The sequence below is a fragment of the Emys orbicularis genome, chromosome 19 (assembly GCF_028017835.1).
Source record: "Emys orbicularis isolate rEmyOrb1 chromosome 19, rEmyOrb1.hap1, whole genome shotgun sequence".
Classification (NCBI taxonomy): Eukaryota; Metazoa; Chordata; order Testudines; family Emydidae; genus Emys; species Emys orbicularis.
In genome coordinates this window covers 2625148-2641920 of record NC_088701.1, presented here as the reverse complement: position 1 = coordinate 2641920, position 16773 = coordinate 2625148, and the positions used below count along the sequence as shown (strand labels likewise).

General features: G+C 54.7%; 2 protein-coding genes across 2 annotated transcripts; both read left to right on the top strand.

Annotated features, from left to right (window-relative positions):
- The first annotated feature begins 6334 nt into the window (after positions 1-6334).
- YJU2B (YJU2 splicing factor homolog B) lies at positions 6335-13827 on the top strand. Its single transcript, XM_065419403.1, has 10 exons — positions 6335-6376; positions 7449-7491; positions 7816-7869; positions 8484-8566; positions 9083-9138; positions 10218-10278; positions 11021-11163; positions 11256-11428; positions 11977-12115; positions 12635-13827. Exons 2-10 carry the CDS (start codon positions 7489-7491, stop codon positions 13042-13044), a joined length of 1122 nt encoding a protein of 373 aa, XP_065275475.1. The 5' UTR covers positions 6335-6376; positions 7449-7488; the 3' UTR covers positions 13045-13827.
- Positions 13828-14524: 697 nt separating this feature from the next.
- On the top strand, positions 14525-16451 carry LOC135891932 (methylthioribose-1-phosphate isomerase-like). Its single transcript, XM_065419618.1, has 5 exons — positions 14525-14541; positions 15230-15340; positions 15418-15671; positions 15859-16161; positions 16318-16451. The coding sequence occupies exons 1-5, from the start codon at positions 14525-14527 to the stop codon at positions 16449-16451; spliced, it is 819 nt and encodes a 272-aa protein (XP_065275690.1).
- The last annotated feature ends 322 nt before the right edge of the window (positions 16452-16773 follow it).

Genomic DNA, 16773 nt, shown 5'->3' with positions numbered 1-16773 from the left:
TCGAGAGGTCATCTAGTCCAGCTCCCTGAGGCAGGACCAAGTAAACCTCTAGACCAGTGGTCCCCAACGCGGTGCGCCGGGGCATCTATGTGCGCCCGCCTACTGACAAGGGAGCGCCCCGCCGCCGAGGAGCGCAGCCGCCGAAATGCTGCCGAGAAGCGGCAACGTCAAGAAGCGTTGTCGCCGAAATGCCGCCGAGAAGCAGCGGCATTTTGGCGGCGACGCTTCTTGACGTTGCCGCTTCTCTGCGGCATTTTGGCGGCTGCTTGTCCGGCGGCCGCGCTCCTCAGCGGCATTTCGGTGGCTAGTCGTCAGGCACCCGCCACACTGAAAGGTTGGGGACCACTGCTCTAGACCATCCCTGACAGGTGTTTGTTTAACCTGTTCTTAAAATCCTCCAGTGATGGCGATTCCTCAACCTCCCTTGGAAGCCTGTTCCAGTGCTTAAATGTCCTTACAAAGTTTTTCCTAACATCTAACCTAAATCTCCTTTGCTGCAGATTAAGCTGATTACTTTCTGCCCTACCTTCCGTGGACACAGCGAACAATCTCTCACCGTCCTCTTTATAACCACCCTTACATATTTGAAGACTGTTACCAGCTCCCCCCTCAGGCTTCTTTTCTCAAGACTAAACATGCCCAGTTTTTCTAACCTTTCCTCAAAGGTCAGGTTTTCTAGACCTTTCATTATTTTGGGAACTGCCCAATCCCGAACATCTAGAATCTCGCCTGCCACAGGGACAGAGCTCTTGTCAGTCTGATACTTTGCCTTTCACTGTTGCCAGTGTCTGGTGCTTCAAAGGAAGGGATGGATGCCTGCGAGGCAGCTTGTCTGCTCTGTGTGGCTGTTACATGGCAGGTGGACAGTCTGGGCAAGGGAACCAAGTTCAGGGGTAGCCTTCAGCTGCTCTTGATAGGCTGCTAGGACTCTGGGGGGGGGGGGGGGGAATACAGCTAGCAATGGAGCTGCCTGCTCTGAACCTGCCCCCCCCCCCCTTTGTTACTACTCGGTTCTGGTTTCTAGTGTAGATGGGATTTGCACCATCGGTTAGCAAACAGTTCAAGCCTTTGACATATACTCACTGGTCCCTGTTAGGCTGTTATCAGAGAATTGGAGCAGCTTGGCTGTTCTGCTTAGGGGCCTTGATCTTGAGCAAGTTCCTTAACTGGCTGTTCCATACAGAAGATGATTAAACAAATCTGGCGGCGTTTTATTTCCCCTCTCCTCCAGCAAGAGCCTGCCGAGAGAAAAGATTTGACGCACCGTAGTGAGATCAGGGCCCCTGGCCAGTACAGCTGTTCTGCTCTGGGCCTCTTCTCTTGTGGATGTGGGGTAAAGTTCTGCAGAGCTCCTGCTCTGGAGCACTGGGCCAGGCTGGCTCTTCCGCCCACCCTATCCAGCACGGCTGCTGCAGCTTGCTCTCTGCAATAAAGCAGTCTTGGAACGGCTGGCAGAGATTAAGAGCTTTGCAAGTGTTTTCCATGGCTACGACTTGCGCTGCAGGTTATAAAATCTGATAGGAGCCTGGTCAAATCCTTGGGAGCTCTGCTAATAGATCACATTTCCTATAGAGCGCTTTGTGCAAGGGCTTGAGAGAGCTTTGGAAACACACGTCCCATTATCCCTAACTTTCAGAGGGGGAGACTGTGGCACACCGACAGGGGACATGAGCTGGCTGGGCCGCCGCAGGCTGGGGCCAAGAGAAATTAAATGCCTGCTTTATAATCTTGTGAGTTGCTCAGATCCCAGTGGGAGTAACAAGAAGCTAGAGAGGGACAGAGCTGGGAATAGCATCCAGTAGTCCTGGCCCAAGCCCTGTGCACTAGCCAACAGAGCGTGTGGCCTCCAGTTGTAAATTAGCCGGTCTAGGGATCGCCCTTTAAGAATAATCTACTAGCCTGCCCTGTTAGTTCTGAGCTCATTCTCTGGTCTCCCAAGACTCTAGTCAAGGATGTGAACTCCATGGCTTGTTGTGGTCTCCTGCAATCCCAGACCAGCTGGCAAAGGCATCCTTCATGCTGCTGCTCTTGGCAATCTCTCCCCCCCCCCCCTTTCTATTTCAGAAGCTGTCAAACTGGTTTAATGCTCTGACGTGTCTCACAGAAAAGGTTGTGACACCCTATCCTTGAGTCAAGCTCCCCGGGCTCTGCGGCCAGAGCAAAGCCAGAGGGAGTGGATGGGCAGCGCCAAAGAGGGGGAGATCTTCTACTATCACTGTGACTCAAAATCCACCTGGGTAAAAAATGTCACATCTTCTAGCGAACTCACTTTGATTCTGTCCCCCCACCAACCATGAGACTGGCTTAAAATGTCAAAGAAGTTGGGTTCTGTCCATGTGCTGGCTGGTTTCAGAACCTTTGCCGAGAGGCACGTTTCCAGGAGTTCCCCTGCAGCTGTAAGGTCTAGAATTTTTTTGACAGGAGCTGGGAGGGATATTCAACCATTTCTTACTTAATCTTGTGACTCCAGGAACTGGGGCTTTAAGGGAAATGCGGCATCCCCGTCCCATGCTGCTCTGTAACCCCGCCCCCTGGGATTCACTAACCCTGTCCCCCCACCCCCCCAGTGCCTTCTAACCCTGCCCTCACTTCTACTGCCAATGGGTTGCAAGGATGTTTTAAAAGTGAGCAGAATCTTACGATTGGCCAGCAGATGTCCTGACAATAAGACAGAGGATCTCAAACTGGGGGGTCGTGAGCTGTCAACCTCCACCCCTAACCCCGCTTTGCCTCCCGCATTTATAATGGTGTTAAATATATAAAAAGGTGGTTTTAATTTATAGGGGGGGGGTCGCACTCAGAGGCTGGCTATGTGAAAGGGGTCACCAGTAAAAACGTTGAAGAGCCACTGCAATAAGAAGTGGCATCAGCGTTAATGAGACATTGGTTTGTTGTGCTTGGTCCATTGTTTCAAAAGACAATGGCTTTTTATTCTCTCTGGGGCAGAGCCGCTTGTTAAAACAGGGCAATTTTTCAATCAAGATTAGATGTTTTTCTAAAAGATTTGCTCTAGTTCACACGGGAATTAATTCAGGGAAGTCCTATGACCTGGGTTGTACAGAAGGTCAGGTCTGACCTACACTAGAAAATTAGGTTGGTTTAATGACATCGGTAAGGGGTGGTGTGAAAAATCCAGGTGTTGTTAAACTAACAAATCCCCATGTAGTCGGTGCTGGGTTGATGGAAGAATTCTGTCATCGTGTGGATTTAGCTACTGCCTCTTGGGGAGGTGGATTACCTATGCCAAAGGGAGAACCACTCCTGTCGGTGTAGGCAGTGTCTACATTGACACGGTGCTGCTATAGCGTTGTAAGTATAGACAAGCCCTCAGATTAGATGATCAAAGCGGCCCCTTCTGGCCTTTACAATCTATGAATACGTATAACTCCTGCAGTGCTCTCTTGGTTCCAAGCACTCTTTATTAAGCTTCCCGTCATCCCTCTGGTTACAGATGTGGAAACTGAGGCACAGAGCCATGACTTGATCAAAGTCACGCAGCAAGCCAGCAGCGGAGCCTGGATTAGAATCCACGACCTTCCGTGCTACTCTGTGCCCCGCAGCTCCACTGAGGGCAATCCTTAAAGCAGAGCTAGCTGGAGGTGAACGGACCATTCGCCTTCAGCTAATTATACAGCATTGGGTTGCATTTTGTTCTTTGCAATGACAGCGTGTGGCAAATGTAGGCTAAATCATAGGTGTGGATTAGGCAGCCTGACTAGAGCCGAGAACGCATGCCCTGTTTAAAGGCAATCAGCACTTCAACCTCAGTTTTTTCCAAATTGTCTTAGAGCTTCAGCAACTGCATAAACGAGGGACCCATGCTTAGCACCCCTGCCTTCTTTGAGTTGCTCTCAGTAGTGTTCTGCCTTTCTCAGTCTGTCCCCACTTGGGCCGTGATTCCAGACAAGAGGAAGTGGTCCAGGGGTGAGGTCACTCCACAGCTCCACCGTAGCCTCACTGTGGGGCCTTGTGCAAGTCACTTAGGCCCCCACATTTTTAAATGTATTTAGGTGCCTAAAGATACATTTAGACCTGGGAACTTTTAAACATCCCACTTTGGTGCCTATCTGCAACTTCAGACACCTAAATACCTTAAAAATCTTGCTCTAAAGCCCAGATCCACAAAAATATTTAGACTTCTGTTAGGAAGGAGACTCGATACCTTCATGGATCTGGGGCTCAGTGTCCCTGTACCTCCCAGCTACAAAGTGGAGTTGATACTTCCCTACCTCCTCGGGAGGTTGTGAGGATAAATATGGTAAAGATTATGAGGTGCTCCTCATGCATTAATAGGGAGCCAGGACTAGAATGTAGGAGTCCTGGCCCCCCGTCACCTGCTCGGTGGACCCCTTAGGCAGATGTTCAATACAAAGTTTTCTGAAATGGAACAATTCTGGCCGAACTTGCCCTCTTTTAAATGAGGAATAATAATACAACCGTTCCACTTTCCTCCCTTCATCTCAAAGTGCTTTACAAAGGCTGGGGAACTCTTGTGATCCTTGATTTACAAAAGGGAAAAGTGGGGGAGGGAGGGAGAGGGGAAGGGACTTGCCCTAAAGGTCACCCACTGAGTTAGCCAAGCTGCCTTGGAACAACAATCAAGGCGTGCTCCCACTCAGTTCCCCATGCCACGCCACGCCAGCCACCCTCGCCTGCCAGAACTGGGGATAGAACCCAGGAGTCCTGATACCCAGCTTCATCCAGGCACATGCAGCCTCTTCCTATTACTTGGAAAGAGACCCTACCCGCAAGCCTGATTGTCCACAGATCTAACCCTGTTGCAATGAAAATATTCTGCCTCGCACTCTGCTGCTGATTCCCATTAATCTTGGGTTTGCCATGTTTCTTTTATAAACGTGGCCAGCCACTGAGTCATAACCCTAAATCCCTTCCCTGCATGTCTGTCCCATTTCAAATGGGCTCTCGGCTGTTTTGCGGCCCCGAGTGGGATTATGTTAGTATCCCTGCATCTGCATTTTCATTTTCCCTTCCCACTGTCCTAGTCACGTACAAAAGTCCTTATTTGTCATAATCTGCTTGCTCTGTGCCTCAGCGACTGCTATGAAGAGAGGCAGTGTGGTCCAGGGGCTAGAGCGGGTTTCGGATCAATACTCCTGGGTTCCATTGCCACCTTTACCATGATGCAGTAGGTCAGCTCAGGCAAGACACCGTATTCTTTGTATTTCAGCAGTACCTAAAAGCTCCAATCAACTTTGGGTTCAGGTCCATTGTGCCAGTCCCTTTTCCTGCTATCTGCCTGTTTTCCCCCTTGATAACGGTATATAATACCTGCCTACTGTGTGTGTGGGGGGAGCATGCCTCATCCCCTGTGTTAAGAATTACCTAATCAATATGTACCTGTATTGTTACCCCTGGTTTACTGATGAGGAAACTGAGGCATAGAACGGGGATGTGACGTGCCCACAATTGTGCACTGATTCATTGGAGGAGTCAGGGATAGAACCCAGGAGTCCTGCTACCCAACTACCAGCTGTGGCCACTGGACTCCACTCCCAGCCCAGATCTGGTGTCCAAACCCAGGAGTCCTGCCTCCTCATCACCTGCTCTAGCCCTTAGATCTCAGCAGTGGTGTCAGATCTGGGAAAAGAAACCAGGCATCCTGCCTCTCAACCAGCGTGCTAAGGCTCCTCTCCCAGAGCTGGGAAGCGAGCCCAGGACTCCCAAGTCCCAACATGCAGGGGGAGCCCTGGCAAAGGCTCGGGCGCTTGGGAGGCCATTTCACCACCCCTAGGATTGTGCAAATCACCCCTTGATCCCAAAGCAGGTTTCAATGCCTCTGTCTGCTGAGAGGGGCTGGGGGGTTATTTCCCAATCCTGCAGGGCGGGGGGCATGAGCCTGAAGTATTCACCGCCTCCCTATCCCCCTTGGTCCGGTTCCCCCAGTGCCAAGACCTGGTTCTTCTCTCCCATGTGGGGGTTGCAGACAGGGCAGCGGAGTTTTGGTTGTTGAGGGTTGCCAGCCCTCCAGGAGTGTCCTGCAGTCTCCAAGAATTAAAGATTAATCTTTAATGAAAGATTATGTCATGTGATGCAATCTCCAGGAATTCCTCCAACCAAAGTTGGCAACCCTACGCCTTGTTATTTAGGACGAAGGGAGGGAGGGAGGGACTCCCCTCCTCCGGGGCAGGGGGGTTGCTGGGGCTTGCGGGCCCTGCTAGGTGGCACCACCCACCTTCCCATTGCAAGCCCCGCTCCCGCCCCATGCGGCACCCGGCCCAGCCAGAGCCCGCCACGTGGGTACTGCCGCAGCTGGGGGGGCGGGACCCTGTGGGCGGGGCCACACGGGCTGGGGAGGGGCCGAGCTAAGGCGGCTGTTGATGACAGGGAGGAAGAGGAGGAGGCAGAGGCGGAAGAGGTTAGTGATCGCTCTTGCGTTGGGGGAGGGAAACCTCAGGGTCCCCCCCCGCCCAGATACTTATGGAGGGGGGGGGGTGTTACTGTCTGTCCCCTCCCCCTCATTCCCACACACTGTCCCCATACACTGGGGGGGGGGCTCTCTGCCCCCCACCACTATACTGGAGGGCTCCTTCTCTGCCCCCCCCACTGGGGGAGGCCTCACTCGGCCCCCCCAGGCCCGCACACGCCCTGGGGAGGGGCCCCTCTCTGTGTGTCCCTCCCTCCCTCCCCCCTTATCTGGGGTGGGAGGGTGAAGGGTTCCCTTGAGCTGTCCCCAACTCCCAGAAAGGCCCCTTATTGTCCCCCCCCCCCACCGTGTAAGCAGAGGGGGAAGCCTCAGCCACCCCCCCACACACACACACACACGCTGGTGTTGGTTACTGGCGGGGGGGGGGGGGGTGTTTCTGGTGATGCCAGCCCCACCCTTGGGCTTGTGTTCCCAAGAGATCCCGGCTGAACTGCCCTGGCACTGACTCGTTCAGGGCCCTTTGGCCTTGCCTCTGCTATGGGGTGGGGGGGAGACAGGGGGGCTTAGCAACACCCTTTCCCCCCGCCCCCATCATAGCTCTGTCTGGTAGCCTCTGAGACTAGCCTGCTGCTTGGGGACATGCTTAACCCACGGATGGGGCCTGTTCACACTACTAAGCCAAAACTTGTTCTGAGTATGTTGGGGGTGGGCAGCGGGCTATAACCCTCTGTCCCACCCCCCAGGACAATGGGAACTGAGCCAGCCAGCAGGAGCGGCTTGCGGTTGCCCTTGTGAGATCAGTTTAACAGGCAGCGAAAGAGCTAGAGAAGCAGTGTGGCTGAGTGGACTGGGACTTAGGAGGGATGCCCCTAGTCTTCTGGGTGATCTTGGGCAAGTCCCTTCCTGCGGTGTGCCTCAGTTTCCCCATCTGTAATATGGGGATAATGATACTGACTTCCTTTGTAAAGTGCATTGAGATCTACAGATGAAAAGTGCTTTATAAAAGCAAGTTGTTATTATTTCTAGTCCCAGAAATGACCCTCTCTCCTTATCTTTCCCACAGACTGTGTGTTCCAGGTGCTTGGAGCTAGAGACTTTTCACAATGGTGAGTGGAGCTGATCCCAATGTTGCCATCCTGGGGTATTCAAAAATCACAAGTCAGGCCTCAAAAAATGATGAGATTTCATGAGTTCCTTTTCTTAGCCTTCTGTGCTGTTCAGGTCACTCAGCCCAAGTTTCTAAGCTTTTCTTCATGACTTTCAGGGGCAGGAAACTGCCTTTTTTGTTTTTAATGAAAGCTGAGATTCTCATGAAATCGCTGAGACAGATGGATAAAAAGAATTGAATCTCACCTGAGATAAGTAATTGGCTGCTTGAGTCTTGCATCCTGATGTAGGAGTTTATTATTTTTTTGCTTGTTTCCTTATAGGGTGAAAGAAAAGGCGTGAATAAGTATTACCCTCCTGACTTCGATCCAGCAAAGGTAAGAGCAGGGATTGAACAGCAAGGCCTGGTCATAGACACATCAACTGATGCTTGGTGTCCGGGTTTGCTCTTGCCAGCATGAACACTGTGTTTACCAGTCAGCCTCATGGACAAAGTTCTGAGCCTGCTACTGTAGTTGGGAATGAAACCAATAACTGGGAATTAAGCCAGCCAGGCCTCACTTTGTCCCCTTTCCTGTGAGGGCAGCTGATTACATTCAAAAGCAACAGATTTTAAGTGGATAAAGGGTAACTTACTTTATAAGGAACTGTGGAACTCCCTGCTACAGGATTTTAGTAAATTTCAAAGCAGGATTAGGTGTGATATTGGTAAGAACGAAGTCCGCCATGGCTAGGATCACAAGGGCTGTAGGTCCGCATTCTTCCTTGTACGAGCTGCCTTCCAGCTGGGGGTCAGGATGAAATTTCCTCCATGGGATATTATGGTGGGTTTACACCTCCCTCTGAACCAACCAGCATTGGCTGCTGCCATAGATGGGATACTGGGCTGGAGGGACTGTCGGTCTGATCCGGTGCTCCAGTTCTAGGAACCAAACTGATGTTGGCCTGTTGTTATGGGTTAACGGCTGCCTTTCTATTCTTTCCCGCACAGCATGTCTCCCTTAATAAATACCGGAACAGCCACCCGCTGCGAGAGAGAGCCCGCAAGCTCTCCCAGGGCATCCTTATCATCAGGTAAGATCTTGTGCTCCTTTACCATCCCTCAGGACCCCTGAATGCATCTCGAGGGAACCCGTGGGTTGCTGCCTTGTAGATAGAGCAGGGGACTGGGAAGCCAGGACTCCTGGGTTCTATTCCCACCTCTGGATTAAGAGTGGGGTCTAGTGCTTTGAGCAGGGGGCTTCTGGGGCCAGGACTCCTAGGTTCTATTCTCACAACTACACTGAGTGGTGCTTTAGGGAGGACATTGGGGTTAGCCCCCAGCTGAGGTCAGTGCAGTTGCCTCCCCTAGAAGTAACGGGCACAAACTCTCTGTGTTGGGGATGCTTGGCTGCCGGTGGTTAAAGGAGCCAGGTCCCCTCTGCTGCCCGCGTTCAGCCTGAGGCAGAATTCAGGTTGTTTGTGGACTCTTGACTCAGCTGCTCCTAGCTGCGCTTAGCCCCTTCGCTCCAGCTCAGCGGTTGTTGGCTGGGGAGGCCGTGCGGTTCTAGCACCAGGGTGACCGGCACCGGCTTGGCTGCTCTCTCCTAGGTTCGAGATGCCCTACAACATCTGGTGCGATGGCTGCAAGAATCACATTGGAATGGGTAAGCTCCTGCTCTCCCAGGGGTCTGCATAGCGCTCACCTAGCACCCTGGGTGTGCACAGCCCGACCGGAGCTCGGGTCTCCATCCTCCGGATGCTCGGCACACAGTGCCACGCCCAGGCAGTTGTGCTCCCACCATTGCTGGGAGCACGAGTCATGACAGGATTGAGACGGTGGAGAGGGGATGTCCCAGGGTGTGTGTGTGGGGTGCCTTAGGGGGTTGGCTCCTTGACTTTAGGGGAGGGACCAAACCCAGCTTTAATTTACTCTCTCTGATGGTTGCTATTGTGCTGTCCTCTCTGAGCCCTGGCTGAATAACCCCCCCCCCCCCCCGACACACACACACACCCCTCCCTTCCCCCATGGAGATATGGCCCTCCCATGTCCCGTGCACTACCTGGGGCGATGGCTCGACCAGCAGCAGCTGTGGGGAAGGCGGTCTGGTGGGTAGGGCACGGGACTCAGACTTGGGGGACCGGGGTTCAGTTCCCAGCTCAGACACGGGCTTCCTGTGAGACCTTGGGCAAGTCACTTAATCTACTCCATTCCTCCGTTTCCCATCTGTGAAATGGGGGTGATGATACGTCCCTTCGTCTCAGGGTGCTGAAAGGATGGAATTTATGATGAGGCAGGAAAGAGAGACAGGGGAGAGAAGGTTTGTAGTACAAGAGAACAGCCACTTGAGATAGTACGGTCTAGTGGTCAGCACAGGGGGGCTAGGAGGAGAGGATGCCTGGGTCCTATTCCCAGTTCTGGGTGGGATTCTTCAGGGTTCTGGTCCCAGCTCTGGGAGGGGAGAGTGATGGTGATTAGAGCAGGGGCGGGTCAGGACTCCTGGGTTCTCTTGCCAGCTCATACCTCAACTCGCTGTGTGACCTGGATTTGTCCAAAAGTGTGTAGTCTTGCTGCTGACAATGTGGAGTGTCTATGAACCCTGGGATTGAGAGCCAGGACTCCTGGGTCCTGTTCCCAGCATAGCTTGAGAGCCCAGGTAGACATGACATCCTTGCCGGTGCTGGAGGGAAATGCGGGATGTGGGTGGAGTTGGCGCTTCAGGCTCTTCAGCTCTGTCTGTCGCAGGTGTCCGGTACAATGCGGAGAAGAAGAAAGTTGGGAATTACTACACTACCCCCATCTACAGGTAGGTGCGAGAAGCGCACGCTCCTCCCTGTCTCACCTCCCAGGCTCTGAGCCTGTGCAAAGCAGTGACCTGGGTGAGCTGAATCTGGGGGGGCCACATCGCAGAATCCCACCATTGTCACTGGCCCCAAACGGCCTCCCCAGGCAAAGCAGTCAGGGTTAGAATGGGCCCCAGAGCCGCCGCCTGCCTCTTGCCCAGAAGGAGAGGGAACAGCCCCCGGAAGAGCCAGCAGCACCCCAACGACGAACGTGGCATGACAGAGATGATAACGCTGCTGCTGAGCTGAGCTGGATTTAAAGCAACGTCCTCTGGGCTCTGTGTGCCATCGTCGCCACCTGCTCCCCTGGGGATGCGCCTGTGGTTAGACCACAGGGCTGGGAGCCAGGACTCCTGGGATCTCTTCCCAGCTCTGGGAGGGGAGTGGGGTCTAGTGGTTAGAGTGGGGGGGGAGACGATTCCCGGCTTTGCCACTCAATTGGATGAGTCCTTGCTCTCTCTCCCCCTCCCGTGCTCGATTTCCCCCCCTACACACACACATCTACCGGGTGGATAATACTGAGAGGGGAAGTAGGTGTCTGTCTCTGGTGGGACCACGTGCCAAAGACTTCAGGAGCCGGTGCAAGATCCCCCTAGCAGGGGACAGGCACAAAGGCCGGAGAGCTGGAGTCTGGCTGGGGCTTCAAGGAGGTGGCCAGGAGATAACCCCCCAGCCGTGACCCCAGCCTGTCCCCTTGGGTGCCAGGTTTCGGATGAAGTGCCACCTGTGCGTTAATTACATCGAGATGCAGACGGACCCGGCGAACTGTGACTACGTCATCGTGAGCGGGGCCCAGCGCAAGGAGGAACGCTGGGATATGCAGGACAACGAGCAGATCCTGACCACAGGTGAGCCCAGGGAGCAGCAGGCCCTGCTCCTTCCAGCGGCTGGGAGGACGGACCCCACCGGTGAGTCCGTGTGTCTGTCCCTCTGCCTCCAGAACACGAGGAGAAGAAGAAGCTGGAGACAGATGCCATGTACCGGCTAGAGCATGGCACCGTGGACCAGAGCAAGCTGCAGAGAGCCATCCCCACCTTGTCCAACATCCAGGAGGCCCAGAGTGCCTGGAAGGACGACTTCGCCATCAACAGCATGCTGCGCAGGAAGTTCAGGGTGAGCAGGGACTGAGAGCCATGTGGATTGCACATTGCTCTTAGCTGGGACCCTCCTGGCCTTTTGGGAGGCAGCGTGACCTCATGGATGGAGCACAGGACTGGGACTTGGGAGACCTGGGCTCTGCTGGGTGATCTTGGACAGGTCCCCTCCCCGTTCCTCAGTTTCCTCATCTGTAAAATGGGGATAATGATATTGACCTCCTTTATACAGTGCTTGACGATCTGTGGATGGAAGGTGCTGGAGGGGAGAGCCCGGGGGTGGTGCTGGGCTGAAGGAAGGACTTGCTGAGACTGTCCTTTGCACTAGATATTGTGGCAGTTCAGTGATGTGTCTCCATGATTCTCTGTCCTGGACAGTTCTTGCAGCATCAGTCTCATGGGCACTAGATCAGGGGCCAAGTCTAACCCTGGCGTAAGCAGGCACAGCTCTGCTGAAGCCAATGGGATTTACCCCCTCTCCTTACACCAGGGCTGAGTTTCAATGGCTTACTGTAGATGCTGCTGGCTGGGCCCTTTCTCTCACCGTCCTGTCCCTCCCCTGTTTAGGAGGAGAAGAAGATTCTCCAGGAGGAAGAGGAGAAGGCTCTGGCTCTGCAGACCAAGGCCAACCTGAGCATCCCTCTGGTGCAGGAGACGGAGGAGGACCGGCGCCTGGCAGCTCTGCTCAAGTACCACAGCCTGGACTGTACGTGCTGCCTTCTGGGGCTGTGGGTGGGGGCTGCCTCGGGTCTTCTGGGGGGCCCTGTGCACAGAGGGATTCAGGGCCCTGTCTTGGCCTGAGGAATGTGGGCAGCGTAGGGTTACGGTCACCACTGACCGTACCAACGGTAGTCAGTTGGATGTGATTTACATTGGGGATGAACAAATCGGGGGAGCCAGGACTCCTGGGTTCTAGTTCTGGCTTTGGAGGGGTAGGGTCTAGTGGTTAGAGCAGGACTCCTGGGTTCTATTCCCAGCGTTGGGGGAGGGAGTGGGAGCCAGGACTCCTGGGTTCTAGTCCTGGCTTTGCTGCTTACTGATGTGTGATTGGGGGTGGGCTCTGAGGGGAGTGGCATTCAGGTCTGGGGGTCTATGAGCCCCGTAGATCAGTGTGTGCTGGTCCCAGGGCAGGATCCCTGAGCCAATGCTCCCAATGGCATTGAAGCTTTCAGGTGCCCTCTGTGGCTGCTCGTCACTACCCTGCTGCCCCTCCCTCTCCTTCCAGCTTATGAGGACAAACAGAAGCTGAAGCGAACAGAGATCTCTGGCCGCTCCTGGTTCCCCCCTGCTCAGGCTCCAACTGGCAAAGCCACCGACACGCTTAAGAAGCTGGGGCTCGCCGGGAAAGCCGTGCCCCCGAAGGCGCTCACTGGCGGCTCACACATCACAATCGGCCACTTGGGCATTGTGCGCCGCAAATCCAGGGAGGGGCCCGAGAGCATGGAGCATGGGGCACGAACTGGCGGGCAGAGCCGCGACAGCGTAGCCCATGGGACGCCCCAGCAGAGCTCCCCCGTGGCCAACGGCGACGTCCTCCCTGCGGAGGGCACTGCCAGCACCTCCTGCTCCGCCAGCCTCAGCTCCTCTCTCGTGGCAGACTATTCGAACTCCAGCTCTGATTCTGAAGTGGACTGACACACACACACACACACACACCCATCCACCCCCGTAGGGCTGCACTTAGGGGGCCCGCATTGTTTCAATGACTCTAAGCCATAGACCCAGCAAGAACTCCTGCTCCTCCAAGCCACAGCGGTGATCCTGCCTTCTCCACAGAGCTCCCAGCGAGACAGACCTTCAAACACCCCGTATCAGCACTGTTGATACCCTTCCTGGTGTAACTCTGGAAAGGCAGAGCCTGTACCCCATGTATATGAGATTCCTCCCCCCAGGATCGCAGCCTCCTCTAGTGTGGATTCACATCTGCCCCTCTGATACTTATACGGTGCCCCTCCCCTCGTCCCCTGTATCTGCTCCATTAGTCCTCTGTACATAGTAAAGGAAAGGACAGACTAAAATAAGCCTCCATTAAACGCTGGCCCCAGCTGATTAACCGTATGGTTTGCTGACAGCACACACCTGGCTGGTTGTGATGAACCTTCGTGTCTCTCCTGCTTCATAGCAACAAGACTGAAGAACGGCAGGAGAGGAAACCAGTTCGCTGGGACTTCGCAGGGAAGGGAATAACTGAAATGGAAACCCTCGCAAGCTCTGCTATATTAAACCTGCTAAATGCAGGGCTGCCAAGGGACTTGTCTACAGGTGACATTTTCAAACACGGGAGAACCTACGTCCCGTTTTCAGAACTGACCTAGCCCCTCCGGTCTGGTTTAGGTACAGATCGTGTGCTGTGGGACTGTCCGCCAGGACTGACATTTCTCTACTGAGATCATTAAAACGGTAGAACTCGCCCTGTTGACGTTCAATGAGACTAAGGCCTTGTCCAAACACACACAGATTGTATCAACTTTTAACTACACTGGGCTAGTTAAAACTGGTACACCGCCCCCTCCCCCGGGGTTGATAGTGTTATTCCAGTATAAAGTGCAGTGTAATTATTCCTATCTGGGAAAGGGAATACACTTTAGAAGGCACCTTTTATAACAGCGGGGATGGGGGGGGGGAATGTTGAAAGAAAAGGTCTGCAGAATCATGACTGGGGTGGAGAAAGTGACTAAGGAAGTATTATTTACCTCTTCACCTAACTCAAGAACGGGGGGTCACCCAGTGAAATCCATAGGCAAAAAGTTTAAAACAAACCTAAGGCTGTGCTTTTGTCACACAATGCACAGTCAACCTGTGGAACTCCTTGCCATGTGATATGTGAAGGCCAAAAGTATAACTGGGATCAAAAAAGAACTAGATAAGTTCATGGAGGGTAGGTCCCTCAGTGGCTATTGGCCAAGGTGGGCAGGGACACAGCCCCATGCTCTGGGTGTTCTGATTGTCAGAAGCTGGGACTGGACGACAGGCTGGCTCACTCAATAATTACCCTGTTCTGTTCGTTCCATCTGAAGCATCTGGCTCCAGCCACTATCGGGGGATCCTGAGCTAGATGGACCATTGGTCTGACCCAGTGTGGCCAGTCTTATGTCCACTAGGTTCTAGAGACAGCATGGTCAGTGGATTGGGGTCGGGAGTCAGGACCCCTGGGTTCTATCCCCAGCTTGGGGAGAGCAGTGGGGGAGAGGTCAGCTCTTGGCTTCTATCTAGGGTGTCAGTTTGGGTTGGATGTATTCCTGGAGGTTTCATCAAATGAACTAATCTTTAATTAAAGATTAATTTTTAGTTCCTGGAAATTACAGGACAATCCTGGAGTGTTGGCAACCCTAGCTCTGGGAGGGCAGGCGGGTCTAGTGGTTACTGTGGGTGTGCTAGGATGCCTGGGTTCTATCCGTAGCTCTGGGAGGAGAGTGGTATCTAGTGGTTAGAGCAAGGGGTTGGGAGTAGGGTGACCAGATGTCCCGATTTTATAGGGACAGTCCCGATTTTGGGGTCTTTTTCTTATATAGGCTCCTATTACCCCCCACCCCGTCCCGATTTTTCACATTTGCTGTCTGGTCACCCTAGTTGGGAGCCAGGACGCCTGGGTTCTCTCCCTAGCTCTGGGAGGGCAGGTGGGTCTAGTGGTTAGAGCAGGGGGGTGCCCAGGATGCCTGGGTTCTCCCCCTAGATCTGGGAGTGCAGGGGAGATCTAGTGGTTAGCGCAGGGGGCTGGGAACCAGGACTCCTGGGTTCTCTCCCTGGCTCTGGGAGGGCAGTGGGGTCTAGTGGTTAGTGCGGGGGGCTGGGAGCCAGGACTCCTGGGTTCTCTCCCTAGCTCCGGGAGGGCAGTGGCGGTGAACATGGCGCGGGCGGCCGAGGAGCTGGGGGCTTTCGCTTCCCAGGAGGCCCAGCGTGAGGAGGCCACAGCCGAGAGCCTGCGGGAGAGGTGAGAGCCAGGCCCACGGCCCCTTCCCTTCCCCGGGGTCGAGGGAGCCGTGCCCTAACCTTACCCCCACCCCCCAGCGTCATCCAGTGGGCAGAGGCCATGCTAGAGAAGGATCTGCGGGACAACAGGAGCATCGGGGAGCACGGGGCGCGCCACCTGCTCCAGGCGTCACCGCAGGACAAGGTGACGGTGCTGACCCACTGCAACACCGGCTCCCTGGCCACCGCCGGCTATGGCACCGCTCTGGGTATGGAAGGGAGAAGTGGGTACAGGGCTGGGGCTGGGCGCGGAGCAGGGCTGGATATGGACGGGGTAGGGGCGGAGCAGGGGGGTGCAGGGTCAGGGTTGGATATGAGGGCGTGGGACACGGCGTGGAGCGGTGAGTGGGTGCAGGGCTGGGCACGGAGGGGTGTGGGGCTGGGTATGGAGGGGTGGAGAGGGGGGCACAGGGCTGGATATGGGCATGGAGACATGGGGTGGGGAGGAGGGGACCGTGATAGGATCTCACTAATACTAAGGTGGCCATCTCAATGCTGACTCCTTGGTGGTCATGTGGCACGGGAATCGCCCCTCCAGGACTTTAAACGTTGCATTCTCTCTCCCAGCTGTCGTTGTGGGAGCCGACCGGGTGGTGGACACCGCCAACAAAGTGGGCACCTACCAGCTGGCCATCGCTGCAAAGCATCATGGGATCCCCTTCTACGTGGCGGCCCCTAGCACCTCATGTGACCTGAGCTTGGCAGAAGGGGCTGAAATCGTGATTGAGGAGCGGCCGAGCCAGGAGCTGACGGACGTCAATGGAGTGAGGATCGCAGCGCCAGGTACTGCAGTGGGGGCGCGTCCCCGAACAGTATTGTGGACCAGCGGGCTGTCTTGGTGCAAGAGGAGACAGCGATATTGAGCCAAAGGGGGAATTCTTGGTTGGATATTTGTCACGTTGCTGAGTGGCTCACAGTGTCTGTTTTTCTCCTGCCAAGGGATTGGTGTTTGGAACCCGGCCTTCGACGTCACGCCGCACGAGCTCATCACTGGGGGCATCATCACGGAGCTTGGTGTCTTCCGCCCTGAAGAGCTCCGAGAGGCCCTCACCCGGGGAGAGAAAGGAGAGTGAACCCCTCGGGCCAATAACTGCCCTGACTCGGGCGGCGAAAGGGTGGAGAGAGACCCGGCTTTCCCTCCGCAGAGAGCAAGACTGTGGGTGGGGGTAGTACACCCCCTGCCTGGCTCTGTTTTACACGCTGTTAATAAATCCCCATCGCCTTTGACCACCACCACTTGTCCGTGTGGGCTGATGCCTGTAGCTGTCTAAATTAGCAGGGCTTTAATGAGCTGGGTGTCCTCTACTGGATGTATTCTGACTACCCCCTCCTTCCCTGTGTATCATAGCCCCTCTACTGCCCCAGGAGATTCTCCCTTTGCTCCCGGGGCTGGGC